General features: G+C 38.5%; 1 protein-coding gene across 1 annotated transcript in view; it reads right to left on the minus strand.

Annotated features, from left to right (window-relative positions):
- loaf (lost and found) overlaps positions 1 to 12,507 on the minus strand; it is a 287,501-nt gene that overhangs the window by 21,690 nt on the left and 253,304 nt on the right. Inside the window, exons 3-4 of the mRNA XM_067097188.1 lie at positions 10,136 to 10,280; positions 4,450 to 4,575 (exon numbers count right to left, since the gene is read on the minus strand). Coding sequence (XP_066953289.1) covers positions 4,450 to 4,575; positions 10,136 to 10,280 — 271 coding nt within the window. The remainder of the gene's footprint in view (positions 1 to 4,449; positions 4,576 to 10,135; positions 10,281 to 12,507) is intronic.

Below are 12,507 nucleotides of genomic sequence, written 5' to 3' on the forward strand. Positions count from 1 at the left end.
AGGTCTAGTGTCGCTTTCACGTTAGTATACAGCGTTCCTGGTTTTTAGTTTTCTGTAGAAGAAAGCTATTGTGCCGGCTTTGTCTGTCCGCCCTCAGGTCTTAAAAACTACTGAGGCTAGAGGGCTGCAAATTGGTGCGTTGATCATCCACCCTCCAGTCATCAAACATACCAAATTGCAGTCCTCTAGCCTCCTCAGTAGTTTCTATTTCATTTAAGGTTAAAGTTAGCCATAATCGGGCATCTGGCAACGATATAGGATAGGCTACCACCGGGCCGTGGTTAGTTTCATGGGCCGCGGCTCATACATCATTATACCGAGACCACCGAAAGATAGATACATTTTAGGTGGCCTTGGTTATACGCTGTACAGAAAAATCGATTGCGCCGAAGAACTTCGGCTCATTTTTTGTTTAAAACCTTTTTTCATATATTTTCGTCTATTTTTAGATACTAATCTCCCCCAACAATACTTTTAAATGAATGCTACAGTCTCCTAAAGTAACTTAAACTGTAAGTGAAAGAAAAAGTAAAAAATGCGCCGAAGTTTCTTCGGTGCGATCGAGTTTTCTGTACCGCCGCTACAGCGTATAATCAAGGCCACCGAAAATGGATATATCTTTTGGTGGCCTCGGTATAATGCTGTATGAGCCGCGGCCCAAAAAAAACTAACCACGGCCCGGTGGTGGCCCGGCCTATATTGTTGCCAGATGAACGATTATGGCAAACTTTAACCTTAGATAAAATAAAAACTACTGAGGCTAAAAGGCTGCACTTTGGTATGTTTGATGACTGGAGGGTGGATGATCAACATATCAATTTGCAGCCCTCTAGCCCAGTAGTTTTTAAGACGTGCGGACGGACAGACAAAGCCGGCACAATAGTATTCTTTTACAGAAAACTAAAACTCAATCTGAAAAAATAAAAATGAAAAAGTTGTCTTACAGTTGTTGCCAATTCTTTCTGCAATGTCTCCCAAACCTCTTTTACATTCATCTATTTACAGATTTACAGAAACTCTCCGTTTGAATATTTACAGATTAATATATTATATCATCCTTTAAAACTACCATTAAACTTCACAATTACTTTACCAGAGCTAAGAGTTAACTTAGAGAGAGAGAGAGAGAGAGAGAGAGAGAGAGAGAGAGAGAGAAGACGCAGCATTCTGATAGAAATTTACAGACTGGATGGAGAGAAGTTACCAAGTTTTTGAAGCGTGAGACTATCGAGAACTTATCTCCTATTTCTAACGATTACGTATAACCTGGATTACTTCGCCAGGCTCTGACGTGGAGTTTACCGCCTAGAGAGAGAGAGAGAGAGAGAGAGAGAGAGAGAGAGAGAGAGAGAGAGAGAGAGAGAGAGAGTAATATTCCAAAGTTCTACAGTCCTTCACGCCAGATCATAATGGATGCTCTCCGTAACAAGAGGCTTCCCCCCCCCGCCCCTCCCCCCATAAGGACTTGACGACGAGCAAGTGCCACTCAATTACAAAGCCTCCTGGAGTGACACGCATACTGGGTAACTTGATACGAGTCACACCTTCGGAGGAGGCTTCCAGATACTGGCGGACTATTTGTCTCTTCCTCCTAAAGGGCCGTGTCTAAAGGGCATAATTTTCGTCTTCTCTTGAAGCGTCTTGTGACGCTGAAGACATGTTGTGTGTGATAATGTTTTTTAAGAAATTTTTTTTTATATAATTCTTGGTATGTTTTGACTCCTAAGCATATAATTTTCTTTAAATATTCTTGTCAGATATTTTTGTTGACATTTTACTCTTCAGTACTCTAAAATGAACAGCTGGCTTACTGATAACACTTAAATTCATAATTTCAGAACTCTAGTCCTAAAGCGTTGTGGAAAAGTGACCCTGAAAATGTAATGGAATGGAAAGGAATATGAAATTTGAGCCAGAACTGAAAGGGAAACTGACAGTAAGAAGGTTTGAAAGGTTTAACAGCGGGAAAACCTTTTGCAGCTTCTTGTGAAAAAACTCTGCCCTAAAATAGAAAACTGCAGTATCTGCGACATTTTCGAAATTGGGATATGTCACTGCAGTTTCAGAATGATTCTTCAATGCTTTCCACGAGTATTTAGGAGGTCCCATTTGCAGTGTCTGCAAAATTAGTGGTAGGGCACGGGAAAACTGCAGTATGTAAAATGTTTCTCAGTTTTGTATTTTTTGCAGATACTGCAGTCTTGCATTTTAGGGCAGAATTGTCAGGAGAAGGCTGAGGAAAGTCAGATGGAAGAAAGAGAATATGAATGGAGGAGGTACAGTAAAAGGAACAGTAGGGGTTGCAGCTAGGGCCCTAAGGGATGCCGCAAAAGAACCTTGTTCAGTAATGCCTACAGTGCACGACCACTGAACACCAGTTTCAGGGATAAATAACAATTAAGACTATTACCTTTTAGTCTCCCAGTTTCAAGAATAAATGACAAAAAAACCTTTAGAATTAGTAGCCGAAGGCAATAAGACTGGGAATCAAATGCCCCTAAACAACCTAATGCTAAAGATGGAAAATATATTTGGGAAATGACAAAAAAAAAAAAAAAAATAAGCCACACCCCATCCCAAACACCTTGCCTTTCTGAGCAGGTACTCCTGGCTTAGTCTTAGTGTGACTACACCACGCTTCTTGCACGTGAACGCTTCTATAATACGTAAACTAGTATCTTCACCAAGCAAACTTCATAACAGACAAGTCATTACAAAATTAAGTGCCTTTAGTTTACCTTTAAAACCAATTTAGAAGTTGGTTTGGCCAAACCAACCTTTAGTCTCACTGCACCGACGAAGCTCCGGAGATAAACCAACATTCTACAACCCAGCAAAACCACACTTTATCGGACTATTAAAACCAATTTTAATATTTCTACGAACCGCCCAACACGAGACAATTGCTTTCAGAATTACATTTTAATTATTATTTTTTTTTGGGGTGGGGGGGGGGAGAGATACGCGAGTAAACATTCATTTAAAAATTAATTTATCTGCAGCAGAACGTAATTGAATTTAGGCCCGTCCCCCACCGAAGGAGTGTCACGACAAATTACCCAGCGGACGTGGAGAGGTTTGTCGAGTGTTTGGCTTCCGACAGTCAATATAATTTCCGTCAAAATATAACGTTAATAACGTTTAAACTGTTTTTCCCGAGTCGTCGAAGTTCGTAGGATATTGACAAATGATGGTTTTATTTTTTAGTTTTCTGTAAGAGAAAGCTATTGTGCCGGCTTTGTCTGTCCCCGTCCGCACTTTATTCTGTCCGCCCTCAGATCTTAAAAACTACTGAGGCTAGAAGGCTGCAAATTGGTATGCTGATCATCCACCCTCCAGTGATCAAACATACCAAATTGCAGCCCTCTAGTCTCAGTAGTTTTTATTTTATTGAAGATTAAAGTTAGCCATAATCGTGCATCTGGCAACGATATAGGACAGGCCACCACCGGGCCGTCGTTAAAGATTCATGGGCCGCGGCTCATACAGCATTATACTGAGACCACTGAAAGATAGGTCTATTTTCGGTGGCCTTGATTATACGCTGTACAGAAAACTTGATTTTTTTTGTCAACAGAGAGGCTAAAATATTAAGTTTTATGAAGTTATTTGCTGATATGAGACTGAACGAGTTTGCGAAATTAGGAGTTTTGTCATGCAAAAGTTTTTGAATTTGCTGATTCGTACGAGATTAAGTTACTTAAGGAGAGAGAGAGAGAGAGAGAGAGAGAGAGAGAGAGAGAGAGAGAGAGAGAGAGAGAGAGAGAGAGAGAGAGAGTTTGAACTGGCGAACTTTCCCTAGACAATGGCTCTGTTATGGTGACATCATTCGATCTCAGGTCCATAGAAAACGGGAATCTGCCTAAGCAACCTTATGAGGGGGGAGGGGGGAACTATACTAAATAGAAAATGCCTTCCCCGAACAAGAAAGAATAAGTTTTTCGACTACAATTTTCGCTATACGATGCCAACATCCAATTACGCTTCCATATCTTACTTTCTTCGAACTTCCATCTTTCGTTCTGTGTGGTTACTGATATACACAATACTATAGATATAAAGTTAAACCAGGGACATCGACCTTCCCCCAACAAGAAAAAAATAAGTTTTTCGACTAAAATTTTCCCAACAGGATATCACCATCCAATTACTCTTCCATCTCTCACTTTCCTCGAACTCCCATTTTTAGTTCTGTGTGGTTACTGATATATAAAAGACTACTGATACAAAATTAAACTACAGAGTCAGACCAGTACTCACAGGAACATCAACCTTCCCCCAATAAGAAAAATAAGTTTTTCGGCTAAAATTTTCCCAATACGATACCCCCATCCAATTAATCTTCCACGTCGAACTTTCTTCGAACTTCCATCTTTCATTCTGTGTGGCTACTGACATATACACGACCATAGATACAAAATGAAACCACAAAATGAGACGGGTACTCACAGGGACATCGAGCCAGGGAAGCCGATTCGTCGGATCCGTCTCCACAATGGTTGACATTATCGCAGGTCAGTTCCCGGTCGACGCAGTAATTCGTCGTTTCGCAGCGGAAGTGCAGACAGGTGTGCTCTGGAAAACGACAGGTAGCGGCCATTAGGAGTGATCACGACAGGTGACAAGTGTGAGAACAGGAGGACAGGTAATATGCTTAGGAACAGGTAAAAGGGACATGTATAGGAGTGATCAGGACAGGTGACAAGTGTGAGAACAGGAGGACAGGTAATATGCTTAGGAACAGGTAACGGGGACAAGTAAAGGAGTGATCAGGACAAGTGACAAGTGTGAGAACAGGAGGACAGGTAATATGCTTAAGAACAGGTAACGGGGACAAGTAAAGAAGTGATCAGGACAGGTGGCAAGTGTGAGAACAGGAGGACAGGTATTATGCTTAAGAACAGGTAACGGGGACAAGTAAAGGAGTGATCAGGACAGGTGGCAAGTGTGAGAACAGGACAGGTAATATGCTTAAGAACAGGTAACAGGGTGACAGACATAATGATGGTGAATACTTTCAGTGTGAATAATTACGATTACATACTTAAATTATTTGCTAATATTTATTGTAAAGAATGATGATTAAAAATACTGGAAATCTTGACTAATATTTATTGCAAATGAAAGTACTTACTAATATTTATTGTAAATAAAACAATTTTCTAATATTCAGTGTAAATAATGATGATTATAAATACTAAAAATATTTGCTAATATTTATTGTAAATAAAATAATTATCTAATATTTATTGTAAATAATGATTATTAATAAAGGAAAAAAATAGCTAATATTTATTGTAAATAAAAATTTTGACTAATATTCAGTTTAAATAATGATGATTATAAATAATAATTATTTGCTAATATTTATTGTAAACAAAAATAAACAATAAATATTTGCTAATATTTATTGTAAATAAAATATTCTCTAATACTTGGTGTAAATACCGACTATAAATAATGAAAAAAGTTGCTCATATTTATCGTAAATATTGATTATTATTGCAAATACAATATACTCAACACTGTTTCTTAAATGCAGTAACAAAATAGACAAATAATGATGATAATTTTCCAATCTTAAATCCTGAAGTCTTATGTGGGTTTGAATAAGGTGGAAATATATTTGATAAATATATTTTGGGAATACGTTTCACTCTCTTCCTGCCTAAGAAAAGCCAGTTATAATTCGTTTTGAGAAAATTATACACAAAAATAAATTGCGCTGATGTAGCTAAAAGAACAATAATAATATAATAATAATAAAAAAGTATAAGTTGTAAAAGTCTACGGGATTAGCAACCCATATTTCACTAACTTCTATGTTGTATGAAAATTATTATTATTATATTATTGTAAATAAACACAAGCTATGTATACACGCAGATGGTGTATTTACCTCTACCAATATGTGAACACTGTCCAATTATTGTCCAATATTAACCCAAAAGAGAAAAGAACTATAAGAAGGATTGAGAAGACTCTATATAAAATGAATTGGATTGGTGCTGTCACCCTATTTAACAGGACATGTTTAAAAGAGGTTCCGCTTCCTCATAATAATATTGCTTATGATTTAATAATAATAATAATAATAATAATAATGTCTTTTTTGATTCCCGAATACCATTCTGGGAACCGCTTTCCAATCAGCGCCCGACACATCGAACGCGAACATTTAATCCTGTGAGGGATTCTCTCTCTCTCTCTCTCTCTCTCTCTCTCTCTCTCTCTCTCTCTCTCTCTCTCTCTCTCTCTCTCTCTCTTTCGAAAACCAGCCTCTTATGAAAAACTCTAAATTGTTCTCTTCTATTCATGAACGAAAAATTTCTTCATTCTAGAATTTCCTTTGAAAATATCTCTCTCTCTCTCTCTCTCTCTCTCTCTCTCTCCACGAACACCAGCCTCTTTTAGAAAATTCTGAACGGTTCTCTTCCATTTACGTATAAAAAAAATGTCTATTTTACAATTTCCTTTGAAAATTCTCTCTCTCTCTCTCTCTCTCTCTCTCTCTCTCTCTCTCTCTCTCTCTCTCCAAAAACACCAGCCTCTGTTACAAAACTCTAAATGGTTCTCTTCTATTTACGTATTTACGTATGAAAAACATGTCTATTCTACAATTTCCATTGAAAATCTCTGTCTCTCTCTCATTACTATGATCACCTCTACCAGCAGTGGCAGCACCAGAAGGGGGAGGGGAGGGGAGGGGAGGGGAGGAGGGGGAGATATTCCATCGATCTTCGATAGTAACTCCCGCTGGATCGCCGATAGACACTGAGCTGAGTCTTTTGCTCATTTGATTTCCCGATGATAAAAATTATTGTGGCGGGGGAGGGAGGGAGGGGGGTGGGGAGAGGTTTCGAGGCAAAACTTATAAATTGAAACGTTTCCCATCGGACACACAAACATACACACATAAACGTTCGAGGAGAAAAGGCGGTTCTAAGCGAGCAGTTAAGTCTGCGGCGCGCTTTTCGTAAAAAGGGATTTTACATTAATCACCTCCCATGCAAGATATTTCAAATATATATATATATATATATATATATATATATATATATATATATATATATATATATATATATATATATATATATATTACAATACGTTAAGACCAAGAGAAGGTAACGAAAGTAAAAAAAGCACCACCTGTGTTACTACAGCCCCCCCTCCCCCGAAAAAATACACCTTAATCCAACCTAATCACTGAACGAATTGCTTTCAAATTTTGTCAACAGATCTCTATTTGAGTCACAGTTCATTCACCTGGTCCAGATATTTCCTTCGGTTAAACATTTCAATTATATTATTGAATTGTTATGAACATCTTAAGGGGAAATTTCCTCAATACAGATGGAGTAACCAGCACTGCTTCTCTGGTTTGCGTATAATATCTGTCTCTGTCTGCGTTTGAGTCTGTGTCTGTGCTTGTCTGTCTGTGTTTGTCTGTGTGTGTTTATGCCTCTGTCTGTGTGTCTGCCTGCGTTTATGTTTCTGTGTCTGTCTGTCTGTCTCTCCCGACTGACATCTTCGGCAAGGCGATTGCATTTCTGGCTCTCATTAGGTGTCCACCGGCCCCCCAAATGCGGACGTCACTCAGCTCAGACACGAAGACGAGAGAGAGAGAGAGAGAGAGAGAGAGAGAGAGAGAGAGAGAGAGAGAGAGAGAGAGAGAGAGAGAGACGCGACTTGATTCGAGATTTATTTGCGATGTAATTATTTTCGTAATGGAAGCGTACGTACGGAAATTCAAAGACGCCGTCCGATTGATGGACCAGATATCAAATGCTGCTTTCTGATTGGCTGATTGGCGGTCGATTCTGAAAGCTGGGTTCTGATTGGCTTTCCCAATCCCCCTTCTGAAACCTCTCCGGGACCCCATACGGGAATATTTTTGATCGGGTTTTTGATTGGTCGGTTGATATCGGGAGATGACGTTTCTCATTGGCTAACCTTCTTGGATCTTTTGAGAGATGCCAGTGGTGAAGTTTATCAGGTTTTTGATTGGCTGTCCTGTATCAAAGCTGAATTATGATTGGCTGGCATTCTCAATATCCTGAGATTTCTCCTCTTTGTTGCCAAGTTCGGTTTAATCTGGCCGTATTCCGGTAATTGTGAACTTATTTCTAGATTTAGAATAGCCTCCCCCCCACCAAAATAAAATACGCATATTACGCTTCCTCTCAATTTCTCTAGTGGGGTAGTGCTGTCAGTGCACCTCACGTGGTGCACTGTAGGCATTACTGAAGGGTGCTTGTAACGTCCCTTCGGCTCATAGGTGCACCCACGTTTTAGACTTTTACTTTACCTCCATTCCAACTTCCTTCCTCCAATCTCGATGTCCGATCTCTCTAACTATTACTTCTTAGTGCTCATTCATTTTCTGCACCTCTATATCTAGCGGTCTCTTTGGCGTAGTAGTAGTAACCGAGATGTTATGCCTTTGTAACGGCTCTCAGAGTTTGGGCACAGTATATTCTCAATAATTTAAATGGATCTCGACATCTTGCTGTCCAGCCACTCCAACCTCCTCTCGCCAGTGTCATAAGAACTGAATGGCAGACAGTGCTAACTAGTGCTTGGCTTGAAGGTATAAATTTGATACAATAATAAATAGTCACCTTGGCACAGTAGTAGTACCTAAGGCGCTACGCCTTTGCAACGGCGCCCCGAGTTTAGGCGTATTTTCTATAATTGACAGATGATTATTTCTCGTGTTTCGTTCCTTATTCTTTGCGAAGGTTTAGCTCTTCCTTGGTTTCCTTGTATTTTTCAAGTTTATAAGCCTCGTCTGGGAAGAGGGGCTTTAGACTTTACCCACTCGATCTATTCGGCTCTTAAAAGAAAACATAAAACACGCGTATTTATTTACCGGGGAGTCGATGCGACCAGTAATTCTTGCAAAGCCGCTGCAATACAGGATGACGTCACAAAGGATAATACGATATCAGACCGTACATCAAACCCGGCGGATTTTGGATGCATCTGTTGCAGGGCAATATATGTCACGGGCCGTTATATAATGGTTAAATTTATTGCTGACATACATTATCTTCTCGCTGCCGGGCGGAAGGGTGCATATCCAATTTATGCATTTATGCACGGGGCGCATACATGGTATACAGTATGTATGTGCAACCGAACGCGGTTATGCTTATATATTATATTATATATTATATTATATATATATATATATAATTTGTATATACAAATGTACGGTGTATATATAATACATACATACATGCATATATATATATATATATATATATATATATATATATATATATATATATATATATATATATATATATATATAAGCATATCTTCCAGCCTCGTTCCAAAATTATACATACATACATACATTATATATATATATATATATATATATATATATATATATATATATATATATATATATATATATATATATATATATATTTTGGAATGAGGCTGCTAGCCCCATGTTCTAGCCAAAGACTGTTCAAGGGGCGTAAATACCAGTGGCGACTGGCACGTCTTAGTGGTCACTCATCCAAGTATGGACCACAGAGAGGAACTCTACTGAAGCTATCATATGACAGGGAAATATTTAGGAGATGGTCTTGGTTGGTCTGTAGGTCCAGCGGTCCACACCAAGCTCCTTTATACCTTTTAAAGCCTTACAAACTTATGATCCCGTGCTGGCATAAGGCCAACTTGATCTAAAACCACCTAACCAAATTCATTCACATGAAAATGAACATTTGCAATGAAACTATTTTTGCAATAGATATTCAATCACAAAGAGAACCAAAAGAGCATCTGATTATCATCGGCAAATGCCCACACAGTGAATATTTTCATATTTATAACGGAGAAATTCTTATGTGAGAAGTGGCGTCCTGACGGGTGCTACTCACACAAAGAAATGAAAAAGAACATTTAATTATCATTGGTGAATGCCCACACAGTAAATATTTCCATATTTCCCACGAAAAAAATTATGTGAGAAGTGACGCCCTGACGGGTGCTACTCACACAAAGAAATGAAACAGAACATCTAATTATCATCGGTGAATGCCCACACAGTGAATATTTCCATATTTATAACGAAAAAAATTTTGTGAGAAGTGACGTCTCGACGGGTGCTACTCACTTTTGTCCTTGAAGGCCGTGATGAGAAGCTTGAAGCCGTTCTCCTTAGGTCCCCACTGGTCCGTCACATAGCGCAGCGTCACGTGGTTGGTCTGGGTGTAGATGGTGCCTACGTTATGTAACGTGTTACGGCAAGAGAGGTCAGCCTGGGAGGATGAGAATGAGAAAGAGAGAGAGAGTAAGAGAGTTTGAGAGTGAGAGGTCAGTAGGTCATTACCTCTTTCAGGTGGGTATGCCCCGCCATCTTCCTAAGTATGAAACTTTTACTCTTTTCTGGATATGTTACGTGGGATAAGTTCCAATCTTTTGTGGTACTGGTGAAATCATATATCTTTTTTTTTTCTCCTACTCTGAAATAAGGTTTTTAGAGGACTAAGAATGGGTACATGTATGAAAAAAAAGCTTGTATACAGAGAGAGAGAGAGAGAGAGAGAGAGAGAGAGAGAGAGAGAGAGAGAGAGAGAGAGAGAGAGAAAATATTCATTTTTAAAGCATTACGTCCACAGAGCAAAGGTCATAGACTCATATGCATTGTAATATTAGAACCCTCTGTAGCTTGTATATACATGCATGCATACATACACATAATATACATATATAAATACACATACATATATATACAGATACAATACACACATATATATATATATATACATACATACATACATCTATAATACATGCGTATGAGTGTCTGTGTGTACATGTAAAACTATGTAATCTAAATATGACAAATAAGTTTGGTTTTATTATCACTGGCCATAGCAAAATATAAAATAAGTGGAAATAAGAATAAGATAGACAGACAACAACAAGAACAAAATCACAACTCATGGCTGGTCTCGGTCTCTAAGACGGTTTGCCCATGTGGAGAGAACGGGAGAAAACCCACTAGATTAAGAAGGGATTCATATGGAAACGAAAACAGGTGGAAGAGGTGCTGGGCCCGACGAAAAATTTCGGGAATACGACAGAAAGCGGGAGAAGACTTATGAAAAATTCACGATAATGTTGGCGACAGGAATGTGAGGTATTTCTCGCCTCATTCCAGTCCGTTGTGTGTGTGTGGGCGCGTGTGGGCGCGTGTGGGGGCGTGGGTGTGGGTGAGTGGATGCGCCGAGGCAGACAGATCCACCTTTGTCCATCGCACTGGAACGTCAATAGAACTGCCGAATAATTCATAGCTATTGCTCAGGTATGACGTAAGGAGAATCCCTCCAGTTATAGCGCGCGCGCGCGCACACACACGGGATCGTTCTTAGATAGTGACCCCCCAAAGGTTTTCGGGGGTCGTTATCTAGAACTGATATTTCTTGGGGGTCATTATCTTTATGATATTTACTGTCTTTTCACAAAAGTACGATAACTGAGAATTAAGAGAATGTTCTTGGAAAACTCTAGTTTACAAACTAAAGTAAAAAATGCGCCGAAGTTTCTTCGGCGAAATCGAGTTTTCCGTACAGCTTATAATCAAGGCCACCGAAAATAGATCTATCTTTCGCTGGCCTCGGTATGAGCCTCTATGAGCCGCGGCCCATGAAACTCTCAGCCGGCCGTGGTGGCCTGTCTTGGTGTGTTGCCAGAAGCACGATTAAGGCTAACTTTGACCTTAAATAAAATAAAAACTACTGAGGCTACAGGGCTGCAATTTGGTATGTTTGATGACTGGAGGGTGGATGATCAGCATACCAATTTGAAGCCACCTAGCCTCAGTAGTTTTTGAGATCTGAGGGCGGACAGAAAAAGCGCGGACAGAATAAAGTGCGGACGGACAGACAAAGCCCGCACAATAGTTTTCTTGTACAGAAAAATAAAAGCAGAGGACTTCATGCACTTGATAAATAAAAAATGAATATTAATAATTTCATTCAGTACCAAAGTTCTGTCATTACTTCTACAGCAAAGCTTAATAATATGACTATACTTCTAAGCATCATTATAAATATTACCCAGGTTTCTGCCTTATATTGCTGTTCAAGTATTTTAGTTTCGGTATTTTTGTTATTATTGCATTTTGTTCCGATAAAACTAGCTCTACATTTAATAATAATAATAATAATAATAATAATAATAATAGTAATAATAATAATAATAATAATAATAATAATCATAATAATCCTTTTTCTTATTATTGACGTTCTATTCCGCAAAAAACATTAGTATTTAATATTACTAATAACGCTTCCTTTTTATTATTGACGCTCTATTCTGCAATAATAATAATAATAATAATAATAATAATAATAATAATAATAATAATAATAATAATAATAATAATGCATGCAATTCTGAAAAAATTCTCAATTCGCAAAAAAAAAAATGGTAAAAGAAACCAGGTAAGCATTCATGCATATATAAGCTGTCCCTACAGACTAT

This window comes from Macrobrachium rosenbergii, chromosome 54 (assembly GCF_040412425.1).
Source record: "Macrobrachium rosenbergii isolate ZJJX-2024 chromosome 54, ASM4041242v1, whole genome shotgun sequence".
Taxonomy (NCBI): domain Eukaryota; kingdom Metazoa; phylum Arthropoda; class Malacostraca; order Decapoda; family Palaemonidae; genus Macrobrachium; species Macrobrachium rosenbergii.